Source organism: Podarcis erhardii (genome assembly GCF_964252035.2).
Source record: "Podarcis erhardii genome assembly, chromosome: 6".
Lineage (NCBI taxonomy): Eukaryota > Metazoa > Chordata > Lepidosauria > Squamata > Lacertidae > Podarcis > Podarcis erhardii.
In genome coordinates this window covers 10,880,370-10,892,866 of record NC_138510.1, presented here as the reverse complement: position 1 = coordinate 10,892,866, position 12,497 = coordinate 10,880,370, and the positions used below count along the sequence as shown (strand labels likewise).

Genomic DNA, 12,497 nt, shown 5'->3' with positions numbered 1-12,497 from the left:
AAGACACGCTGGACAGAATCGCTATCACCCTGCAGTGACCAGAGCTCTATTATTATTATTATTATTATTATTATTATTATTATTATTATTATTATTATTATTATTATTATATGAGACTCTCCCTCTCACTCCAACACCTGCAAAACTCCTGTATCTGAACTGACCCCCAAAAGCTGGAGCTGCCCTTCATAGACGTCCCCAGGGACAGGGTAGTTGCTCTCAAGAAACATAATGCTCATTTGGTTTCCCTAGGAAAGGAAGAAACAAAGAGACATAAATCATGAAAGAGAAGCATTTGCTGATGGAGCGTCATTGGGTCCAAGGAGGAAAAGGAACTTGAGCCATACCTTGAGAATAACATCAGGCCGGGACTCGATCGGTATGAACACGTCACCCCTTTGGGTGTCTGAGTGCAGCTCGTAGCGTAAATACCCACCATAGGAAGAAACCTGCAATTGGAGGCAAATCACAAAATGGTGCTACATTAATTAGATTAAAAAGAATACCCCTTCTCCAACTACAAAATTCAAGACTCCAAGCTAAAGTTAATTTGAGCTTAAAATTATCTTTGTGCAAATTTGCTTATCTGGAGTACTTAAAATGTATTAGTTTGAATTTGACATTTGATTCCCCCCCCCCCCCGTGTTTTTTAAAGGCAGCAATACAAGCATTGTTAAACGACTAGAGGATGAAGGGAATACAACTCAGTGCCATAAGGGAGTGACAGGTAGCTGGGTGGATTTTCACTTGCTAATATTCAAAATTCTCCTTCATGGATCACTGCCTTGTCATGGCGAAGGGGCTTGAATAACACAGAGAAGCTATGAGCTGTGCCGTGCAGGGCCACCCAAGATGGACAGGTCATAATGGAGAGTTTTGACTAAACGTGAGCTCCACCTGGAGCAGGAACAGGCAAGCCACTCCAGTATCCTTGCCAAGAAAACTCCATGGACAAAGACAACAGGCATATAAAAGTTATGATGCTGGAAGATGGAAAAGTTATGACACTAGTGACCTTCTTAAAACAGGTGGTTGTGTATGTGTTGTTGTTGTTTGTTTTTTTGCTCTAGTGTTGGCTGTCTCTTTTTTGCTTTGAATGTAACTGCCTAAAGTCTTTCTTCTAATAAACAGCTTGTCTCCTAGTGGATGGTGAGGACAGCAACCCATTGTTCTGAACAACTCGGTGGCAACTGTTTTTTTTGGGGGGGGGGTTATAAAAAAGAAACCTTTAATAATATGATTAGTCTTCCAGATTCACATTCATTCAAGTTGAAAACTCCTAAACATAAAATTCCATGATAATCTACAGAAATGCAACAACACTCTGAAATATGGATCCTTATGTTTCTCAACATTTAACATTTTCTAGTCTCTCCGGGGTGTCTAGAACTTGACTGGAGTTTCCCAACATTTGTCAACATATGGTACAAATGAGCAGCTAAAATGTATGGTACACAAGAACCCAAAATCTGCCTTAGACATCAGAATTTGGCCTCTGACTAATAAATGGAATAAACTAGGAGATGCAATATAAAAAACAAACAAAAGAAACCGCAAAAAGGGGAGAAGTCAAAAATATACATTTTTTTATCGTGAAGTTATGTGGTTTGTTATGTCTGGGGGAAAAAACTGTCTAATTGAAAAGTAAAAATTTAATAAATAAGTAAGGAATATGGCACACACACAAAAAGAATTTGGCCAAAAATAAATAAATACCCAACACATTCAAAAAGGACCAGAGGAGACTGCCTCCAGCCAGCATTGGTGTCACTCACCTGGTCTCCAAGGTAGGAGCTAGGAGCATGCCAGTGAAGCTCCTGGAAAGCCTCTGGGAAATTCCGGAGATCAGCACGAACAATCTCATTTTCCAAGCTGACCAAGGTGGGGACTTCCTGGCGGTCTCCACTGAGCAAACTCCACCCACTCATGTCCATAAACTAGGAGGCAAATAAAGAAAAGTATCTGAAATGCTTTTCCCAGTAATGATGTAGGGAAGTGAGAGCTGGACCATAAAGAAGACTGATCGCCGAAGAATTGATGCTTTTGAATTATGGTGCTGGAGGAGACTCTTGAGAGTCCCATGGACTGCAAGAAGATCAAACCTATCCATTCTTAAGGAAATCAGCCCTGAGTGCTCACTGGAAGGACAGATCCTGAAGCTGAGGCTCCAATACTTTGGCCACCTCGTGAGAAGAGAAGACTCCCTGGAAAATACCCTGATGTTGGGAAAAATGGACGGCACAAGGAGAAGGGGACAACAGAGGACGAGATGGTTGGACAGTGTTCTCGAAGCTACCAGCATGAGTTTGACCAAATTGCGGGAGGCAGTGGAAGACAGGAGTGCCTGGCATGCTCTGGTCCATGGGGTCACAAAGAGTTGGACATGACTAAACGACTAAACAACAACAACATCAGAAAATGCAGGCCTGCAAGCCTGCCCATATACTTTAAACACTTAAAAAAAATATCAGACTAAATCAGACACTTGCAGCTGGTCTCTGCAATGCTGTCAAGTAATGTTACTGCTGCGACCAACAATTTATCTGAAACAGGATGGCATTACGTTTCTCAGAATGCATAACAGGTTGGCAATGAAGAGCTAGAAGAGCATTCTTTTATCATCTTCTTACTAGATAAACATGGACTGTACAGTCATACCCCGGGATAAATACGCTTCAGGATAAGTATTTTCGGGTTGCGCTCCACAGTGACCCGGAAGTAATGGAACGCGTTACTTCCGGGTTTCGCCACTCGCGCATGTGCAGACGGTCAAAATGACGTCACACGCATGGGCGGAAGTGGCAAAAAGTGACCTGAGCACACGCAGACGCGCTGTCGCGTCTTACGTTCTGTTCAGGATGTGAACAGGGTTCCGGAACGGATCCCGTTCGCTTCCTGAGGTACCACTGTAGCTTGACTGGCCACTGTTGGAAACAGGATGTTGGACTAGACAGAACTTTGACCTGACCCAGCAGAGTTCTTCATATGTTCTTATAACTTGGTATCAAACTCTGCCCATTCAGGTCACTGCTGGTGCTGAGGTGCCATCCCACCACCTTCTTCAGCATCAGCTACAGGTGCCACCCTCCAAAGTCTCAGTCCACATATTCACCTCTACACGGTACTTCTCAGCGCTGTGACAGCGATCTGTCGCCCCAAAGCAGAAGCACCTGGTGCAGCCTTTTGGGTTGCTGGCATCCAGAGAAAACGTCCCCAGGTGGCACTGGTCACACCTTGCACCTTCCACATTCTCCTATAAAGGTTCGAAACAAATAAAAAAAGACGTGTTCACATTTGTTCACTGGCCTACTGGCCAAGATGGAGGAAAGCAGGAAACAGAAGAGCCCGGGGTTCTTCTATCCGAGGAGCACAAAATCGCTGTTCATGACGAGACACTGTTTCACCTGACTGCAAAATCTTCATATAGGAAAGAAAATGCCACCCTTTTCAAAACCGGCTGGCCCAGTGCTGCACTGCCACCCTCGCAAGTGAGAGTTAATGCCGCTTACCAAGATGGTGCAGTAGTACAGCCGTGGTGGCAAAGTCAGGGCTGCGCAGGCTCATAAGTGGGAGCACAGGATTGACTCTGCTGGTGCAACCACATTGCCCCAACCTTGCCTGCTGCCCCAGACCCTCCCAGTGACACGACTGCCAGGAGGGCAGCACTGCAGCACCATCCTGGACTTTCTGATGACATGTGGATGGAATTAGGGCATGCCCGCGACAAAAAGAGGGGCTACGTTGCTTTGTGTATCAGTCACCATCACTCTATACAGCCCTGAAATGCTTCTTGCTTGCTTTTTAAGGGCTTGCCTACCCTACAGCCAGCTTGCATGGGGCTGGTTGGGAAGGCTTTCTACAAACTTTGTTTCTGACTACCAACTCCTAACTAAACTGTACGTGAGTAATGTTTGCCCCATGGCATGTGTGGGGCTGGGGAGTGGGGGGAACCGGAGGTGTGTTTTTCGGCTGTCGCCCTCAAGCATAGGTGGGTGTGAGTTTGCCTGTTTGCAAAGTAGCCCTGCAGATCTGTTCTACAAAGGATGTGCCTTAGGCATACAATTTTCATCCGACTGTGATATAAATCAAACCTCCAGGAGACTCCAGGCAAAATCACATTCCGTGACAGAGCATGGTGCCTCAATAGCATTGTTGTTCCCACTCACTGCTTTTCCAGCACTGCTTGTTCCAGTGGAGTTGCGCTGGTTGGCACCCATTCATTCACACAAGCCAGTAAGATACAATCTCTGCACTTGATGCAAAGCCCCGTCGTTTGTAAGGGAACAGCTAAGTGGTGGCAGACAAGGCATGATTAACCTTGCTGAGAATCTCATTCTGGGAACTGAAAGCACCAATAGGTTGCCTCTTGCATTTCGATGCCAGCCCCTTCAGCAGCTTTTTACCCAAAAGCCCACTTCCAAGAGGCAAGCAAATACCAGAGTATCAGACTTACCTTGCAGTGGCACTGCCCAGTGACTGGATCACACACACTTGCTTTTGTCCCTGCTTGGTGGCAGTTGCAGCTCCTGCAGTTTGGATAGCCATAGTAGCCTGGAGCGCAGAGATCACACTGACGTCCTACTATGTTGGGTTTGCATCTGGAAGGGACAAATTTCATATTCCTTTGCTTTCCTTCCAGCTTCTAACTCAGGATGAACCAGCTGAGCCTTTATAAGCCCTGCAGATATGCGGCTTTGAACCAGTTGAGTCAGTTCAGCCTTCTCCAACCTGCTGCCCCCTTCAAAGGTTTGGGGGACCACCTCCCATCATCCCCAGCCAGGATGGCCCAAAAAAAAGGGCCAGGATGATGGGGGAGGGGTTGAGCCCAACATCTGGAGGGCACGAGATTGGGGAAGGATCAAGTGACTCAAGTGATTCAAAGCCCTGTTGTTTGCAAGGCTTACAAATCTCCTGTGCTGCATCTCTCAATTATATATCGTAGTAATGACTGTGACACCTCTAGGGACAGACAAGACAAATGAGACTTCTGGCACTCAAGGGCTCTATCTCTTGACTCCTGCACTTTGAAACAAACAGCAGCATACACAGGAAAACACAAGAACAGCTTTGCAGGATCAGATTAAGGCTCCGTCTAAATCAGCATTTTGTTTTGAATAAAGGTCAACCAGATGATTCTGGGAAGCCCAGAAGCAGGATACGAAGGCAAGCTGTTTACTGTTTGTCCCCAGCATCTGGTACACGCTCTCCGAAGGTGTAAGTTCTATTTAGCTACGATGGCTAGAAGTACCCACCCTAGAATAGAACAAGGATGGATTCAAAGCCTTCACACTTGGAAGGGGAACTTTTTCTCTTTGACTCCTGCCCTGTGCATCATACTAGTGCTACATTTAAGGTTAAATTTACAAAACTCCATAAAGATCCAGAATGAGTTTTGTTGTTTTTGATCCTAAAATATTTATTTTCTTTTTATTTGCCCTTCCAGCACAGCCAGCAGCCTCCTAGTGAAGTTCTGCTAACTGAGCTAATGTAATGAATCTCCAGCAAGCAATGGTTTGTTTTGCTCCCCCCCCCCCCAAGGACAACAGTGTTCCTGAATTCAGAAAAGAGAGGAAATAAATGCTGCAGCCAATACACAATGAGTGGCTGCTGTTTTGGGAGACAAAGGACTGTGCTGAATGCAGAGATGACTCAGGGCTTTTTAGACAGATCAAAGGGATAATCAAGTAGACAAATCAATCAACCTTTCCAAAATGAAATGCTGGAAATACACTCAGAGGTCTGACTAGTATGGGGCTCAGCGATATCAGAAAACAACAACAACAACTTTCTTATTTATCCGCTGCCCATCTGAATGGGTTGCCCGAGCCACTCTCGGCAGCTTCCAGCAAAATATAAAACACCATAAAACATAAGCACTCAAGGAAGATAGAGGACCACAGGCAATGTCCCCCACTGTGTTGGGGAGGCAGAAAGCCACAAAGGTAAGTGTAGCCAAACCCACCCACCAATGATATACAAGCACAAGTCCTGTAGAGACCAGGACAACCCCTGCGGGGGAGAAAGAGGCCACCAAAATGTGGCCTTGCTCAGAGTTCACATTCTCATGCAGCTCAACTTTGGGGACTGGCCAAAACCAGGGTTGGCCAAAAGCATCAATGTCCAGACGAGTTTTATTTATAAAGCGAAGCAGCGCAGAAAGATATTCAGATGCCACTGCAAGCTGGCGCTCAATTATGCATGGAAGTAGCATCTATAATTACCCACCTGCACTGTCCACTGTCTAGGTTACATCCTGGCTCTGCCAGATCTTGGGTCCCGGGACTAGAACAATTGCAGTCCTCACAGCCAACCAGTGGGTGACAGCCAAAGGTCTGGGGCTCGCAGACGATACACTCAGGTTTGATGGTGCGTGGTGGACAGATGCACTGCCCCGTCAGTTCGTCACACAGGCGACTTCCACAGTTGCAGGCTGCAAGTGAAAGCAGGCAGGTGCATATTGCAACACACACACACACACACACACACCCACACACACCCCACATATTAAGCCCAGAATATCTATTTGTCTAGTGGATACTGGAATGTATCTGAATCTGCAAAACACTTCCAATTACATGCCAATAAATAAGTTTAGTAGCACAAGATTCCACTTGCCCACACAGGCCTTGTTCATAAATTCTCGACAGGCACTCTGTAGGAAATTAGAAGCACGTGTGCGTATTTTTCAGCCATGAAATCTAAAGTAGAAACAGAGCTGAGGAAACAACAGCTGCTGTGCTAATTTATTCTGTATAAAAAAGACCATCTCAGTGAACAGCCGACTAGCAGGATCCATTGGGGCTGTGAATGGTAAGAAGCATCTTGCTTCTCCTGCTCTCTGGCAAGTGAGGCCAAATGTCTCTTCTGGTAGCAGCCAGAGAGAAACAGCTTGGAACACTGCTGAACAAGGGAAGGCATCTGGAAGAGACTTCTATTTCTATGTACAAAGATTGACCACGGATGGCCAGGGAATTATGAGCGAAGTTCCTTTTCCACAATCTCGACTGCTCAGAAACACAATGCATTAAATGAGCAACTGAATGTTTGCAGGCTCTGTTGTAAAGTTACTCTGCCAGGGGATAGGCTTGCAATTAATCTCCATGCTTGAATATACATATATGCTATACTGGAATTCTATAGCCATGTGTATTTTGCCTGAAGCATTTGTGATCTGGTTACTAAATTTGACCATTCCCCACTCATGCCTCCTTCTGGAAAATTTTGCATCCATTTTTTCATTCTGACGTAGTGTCGTCCATGGAGATAATTCCAAAATAGTTCTATGGAAGGAAAGCACTGCATTCAAAACAGGTTCCCAGGCTGCCACTGAAACATAAGGATGAAGGAAAACCTGTAGCCCAGTATTCCATTCACATAATATTGATACAGGTACCCAGCAGCTTCTGGGTAAATTAGTCTGGAAAGCGAAACTGAATGGCATGCAAGTCAGACCTGGAATGCTGTACATATCAGCCATGAATGGCACAACATCTCTCAAGAGACTCACGTCTGCAGCTGGGGAAACCCCAATAGCCTGTAGCACAGCGGGAACACTCTCGCCCAATGACATTTGACTTGCAAGCGCACTGGCCACCAAATGGCTCACACTGGCTCCTGATGGCTCCTGCCTCGTGGCAGAGGCAAGGCTGGGCCCCGTTGTTGTAAAAAAGAGAGATAGATATGGCAGAGTCCTGGCAGAACTTGGAGGATGTTGCAGGGCTGCAGAGAGAGGGATAGATTGCTGCACTGAGTCTCATAGGAGTACACAGACCACACATTTAATTCATGAGTTATGATTTGTAGCCTGCCCCATTCCACAGCTTCTCTTTCCAAATCTGGGGGCTAGAAGCAGAAAGACGTGAACTCTGAGCCTGGGGACACCAAACTGCTGATTATGGACCAATTAGCAGGTTCTGCATCTGTGCAGATATATTGAATACATGCAAAATGCACACAAGCACTGACTCCAAGGGAAACTGGAAATTAAGGGAAGCCACCTTGGGTGTGAGACCTGGAAGATCTGCTTGCTGCCTTGCAGGGCTTTTCCCACCTGGCATAGAAGGGTGGATTCCTGACTGACTCCAGCTACAAAAGTTGAGGCTCCTGAAAAGAATATCCTCTCCTCTGCTCTCTCCTTGGGAATTCTCTGGGCAGCTGCTGTTACCATCCCTGGTCTCTGAGCTGCCCCCGACCAGCCACAAAGAGAGGTGCTTCCTCACACTGCCCCACAGGGACCTGGAAAGCATCCCCTGGCCAGCCCCAGAGGCACTATTCGCCTGGGGCGCTTATAGCCAGGGCTGCTGCAACAAACAGCTGTGCAAGCCTTTGGGAGACAGAAATGCGAGAGGGCCTCAAAGGAGGGAGGTAAGGAAAGAGGGACAGAGGCCAGTGTTGCCCATGGCACCCCTATCATTCAAGGCACCCTAGGGTGCCAGGGCCCACTGGTTGAAAACCACTGGGCTGAGGTATTTATGGGGGGTTGTTGCTGTTAATTTTTTGTATCTTTATTTCGGATTGTATTATCAATGTGGAATTTGTTCAATTACGGCTGTGCACTTTTGATGTGTGTTGTTTATTGTTTACAACTACTTTGCTATTTTTGTAATTATATAAACCTTTTCATATTGTAAACCACCTTGATGGTGGTTTTGGCTGTGGAAAGGCAGCAATAAAATAAAATGATGGTGGTGGTGACGATGATGATAAATTTCACATCACCAATGGGAATTGATGTTAAAGATGAAATCCTGGATGTATTCGTCAAGTTACCCAAAGCCCAGTAGAGGGTTTAGATTTTAGAGTGTCTGGGGAAACCCAGCCAGATGGGCAGGGTAAAAATAATAAATTATTACTACATTATTATTATGGTTTTGCAAAGTGGCACCCATTTTTTGTATCTCACTTGATATAAAAGCTGTTGACTCCACAGTTGCTGATGAAATCATAGGACTTGTCTAGTGGTTCTTCTGAAAGGTAGCTGGAACCATAACTGTCTTCAGGAACCACGAGGATATAATCCTAAAAGATCAAACAGCAAATAAACAAACAAACTGGGAACAAACTGGGGAGGCTGATGAGTCAGATGACCCTTGTTAAACCACAAAAGAAGATCACATATTCCCTGCCTTTACAAGGTGGCAGAGAAATGCTGTTCTATAAGTGGGAGAGAACATATTTTAGAATTCCCCATTACCGTATTTTTCGCCCCATAGGGCGCACCGCCCCATAGGACGCACCTAGTTTAGTTTTTTTTTGGGGGGGGGATAAAGAAAAAAAAATTATTTCCCCCCCAGGAACGGGGCTGGCGCAGGGGAAGCCCGAGCTTCTCCTGACCCCTGACCCAGCCCCCAGAACAGCCTGCTATCCGCAAGCCTAGGGAGCCGCGCCAGTCTCCCCAGGCTTGCGGAGAGCTGCGCGAAGCCCGGGCGTGCTCTTCAGTGCGCCCCAGGCTTCAGAATGCAGGCAGCTCTGCGCAACCTTGGGGAGCCCGGCACGGCTTTGCGTCGGGCTCCCTGGGGTTGTGCAGAGCTGTGCGAAGCCCGGGAATGCAGGCAGCTCTGCGCAACCCTCGGGAGCCAGCCCGGTGCGAAGTCGCGCCGGTCTCCCAAGGGTTGCGCAGAGCTTCCTGAAGCCTGGAGAGCGAGAGGGGTCGGTGCGCACCTCTCTCGCTCTCCAGGCTTCAGCAAAAGCCTGCATTCGCCCCATAGGACGCACACACATTTCCCCTTCATTTTTGGAGGGGAAAAAGTGTGTCCTATAGGGCGAAAAATACGGTAGTTATTGCAGTCATTCTTGCAGACCTGACACACGCCATAAAATTAAGATAGGAACATACCAGCCAAAGGTACCTATTCTCTGGCACACGAATGACCACACTCAAGTCATTATCCGTAATGTCCAAAACAATTTGGTTTTCTGAAACTACTAGATTCCGGCAACCATATCCATGTGGGCAGAAAGTAGCATTAGCCTGTCCTGAAAAAAGCCAGAGAGTACATGTCACCTTAAGTTCATCAGATTCTGCTTTCATACCTTGGAAGCATTCCGCTTTGACAGCAGTCATCTCACACAAGCTTAATGTTCTACAATAGCCTCTCCCAAGTTATTACCGTCTAGAACTTTTGAACTACAACTCCTATTATCCTATGCTAGCTGCGACTGATGGGGGTTGTAGTCCAAAACACTTGGAAGAGTACCAGGTTGCAGAAGGAAGTCCTAGCAGAACATGAGCAGAAAATGGAAGAGCTGGTTCTATAATGACTATTATTGTTATTGTTGTTATTATTATTATTATTAATTTAAGGGCAGCTCCTATGCTGTTGGCTCTAGTTTAGGAAACCTTCTGCCACAATAACTCTTTTCAGTCTTTTAAGGTGTCATGGGGCTCCTTTTTGCAGCTGACACTGTAGGAAGCATTCTCCCAGAGTCTGGCTAGCTTATATGCAAAACACTCTTAGAGAGGAAGTCAACATTATGCTATGCCCATCGTCCCAGCAGGGCAAGAATTTCAGCTTGCCAGACAGAACAACCCCCACTTTCTCTCCCCCCCCCCACATACAGTTCTGGGGATTCTCCAGACCATCCCCCAAGACAAGTTTTTTTGTGGGGGGAGCGTGCAGGGGATGGAATAAATAATAATAATAATAATAATAATAATAATAATAATAATAATAATAATTTATTTATGCCCCACACATCTAGCTGGGCCTTCCCAGCCACTCTGGGTGGCTCCCAACAGAATTTGAAGCACAATAAACAATCAAACATTAAAAAACTTCCCTAAACAAAAGCCCCATTGCACAGACTTCTGCTGATAGGACTCATTGATTGAACCCCACCCTTAATTTACTATTAATACTGCTTAGCTTGAAGCCCTACAAGCCCCAACACAAACCGGAGGATCACTTACCCTGCCAAATACGTCCACCGTTGATTAACACTTCCACAGGAAAAGTTGGGTGACTGGGCTGGTAACAGTGCAGGATGAAGGCATAACGCCCCAGACTTTGGATGTGACCATTCAACACAATAGTTGTCTACAAGAAAGCACAGGGGCGGAATCCTAAACTCTATTGTTTCCCTTTATCACTGATGTTTTAATTTCAGGATGCGTCTGCTACTTTGGTCCTGCTTATGTCAGAACCAGCCACTCCAAAGGAAAAGACTGGGATATAAGAATTTCTGCTGGTATTTATTTTCCTATAAAGGTATCTCCACAAGAAAAAAGAAAAAATTCCTTCCAGTAGCACCTTAAAGACCAACTAAGTTAGTTCTAGGTATGAACTTTCGTGTGCATGCACACTGCTTCAGATACGTATCTGAAGAAGTGTGCATGCACACGAAAGCTCATACCTAGAACTAACTTAGTTGGTCTTTAAGGTGCTACTGGAAGGAATTTTTTGTTTTGACTATGGCAGACCAACACGGCTACCTATCTGTATCCACAAGAAAAGACTGCTAAGTCAGCAGGGGAACAGGCTGCAAAATACTCTCCTGTTACATCTGAGGCACTGCCAACATTTCTGTGCCCACCTCTGTAATCTCTGTTTTGATGCCACACCACACCCTGGAAGCGGAAGCCTTTGGTAGCTGGAGTGCCAGCTTGAAAACTCCCCTCTTCTGCTGCTTCTCTGCCTACCTGCTGTGGCCAACTTCAATTAAAGGAAGAGGGTGATACCCACAAACAAACATCAGCACCAAAACCTCCTTCACATATGGACTTCCTGACACACTGCACAGGAGTCCTAGGGCCTTCTCAGTACTGGTGCCTGCCCTGTGGAACGCCCTCCCTTCAGATGTGAAGGAAATAAGCAGCTATCTTATCTTTAAAAAACATCTGAAGGCAGTCCTGTTTAGAGAAGTTTTTAATATTTAATGCTGTATTGTTTTTAACACTTGATTGGAAGCCGCCCAGAGTGGCTGGGGAAACTCAGCCAGATGTGCGGGGTATAAATAATAAATTATTCTTATTCTTATAATTATTCATATTCCTTTCACATTAAAGAAACAACAAGACTTACACTATGGATTTTGTGTTGCCTCTAAAGCAGCACCAGCCAAGTTTCACTGGTGCAATGGCACTTTCATTCCCGCCCTGCAAACCCCCAAAATATTCTCTGGAGGGTCCCCGAACCATCCAGAGTTGATTCTGAGGGTGTTCAGCATGCATGGGAAAAGGGGAGGATAATACTTCAGAACGGGAACACTGGATACCTCCCACAATGTCTAGCTTATAATGTCTTCCCTGGGGCTGCCACTGCCACCGCTGCTTCTCGTGGGTAGGCAGAGTGAGCTTGTCCGCTCCGCTCTCTGGCCCACAGGAGCACCATGGTGGTGGCGGCAGTAGCGGACGGAAGATGAACAACGCGAAAAGGCTGGCTCCAGAGAGAGGTTGCTTAAAATGGAGCTCAGCCAGCCCAGGCCCCTTCCTCCTCTAGGCAGGGCGAGCAGAAGCCAGGAGGAGGGAGGGAGGAGGTGCGGAGGGAGGAGGCACGGTG

The 12,497-nt window shown here is 46.2% G+C and overlaps 1 protein-coding gene across 1 annotated transcript in view; it reads right to left on the bottom strand.

The window, feature by feature from the left end:
- The window catches only part of LAMA5 (laminin subunit alpha 5), a 195,859-nt gene that overhangs the window by 52,318 nt on the left and 131,044 nt on the right, over positions 1 to 12,497 (bottom strand). The window contains exons 31-40 of the mRNA XM_081868208.1: positions 10,910 to 11,036; positions 9,836 to 9,975; positions 8,903 to 9,018; positions 7,508 to 7,719; positions 6,226 to 6,430; positions 4,454 to 4,598; positions 3,113 to 3,253; positions 1,776 to 1,937; positions 348 to 449; positions 165 to 248 (exon numbers count right to left, since the gene is read on the bottom strand). Coding sequence (XP_081724334.1) covers positions 165 to 248; positions 348 to 449; positions 1,776 to 1,937; positions 3,113 to 3,253; positions 4,454 to 4,598; positions 6,226 to 6,430; positions 7,508 to 7,719; positions 8,903 to 9,018; positions 9,836 to 9,975; positions 10,910 to 11,036 — 1,434 coding nt within the window. The remainder of the gene's footprint in view (positions 1 to 164; positions 249 to 347; positions 450 to 1,775; positions 1,938 to 3,112; positions 3,254 to 4,453; positions 4,599 to 6,225; positions 6,431 to 7,507; positions 7,720 to 8,902; positions 9,019 to 9,835; positions 9,976 to 10,909; positions 11,037 to 12,497) is intronic.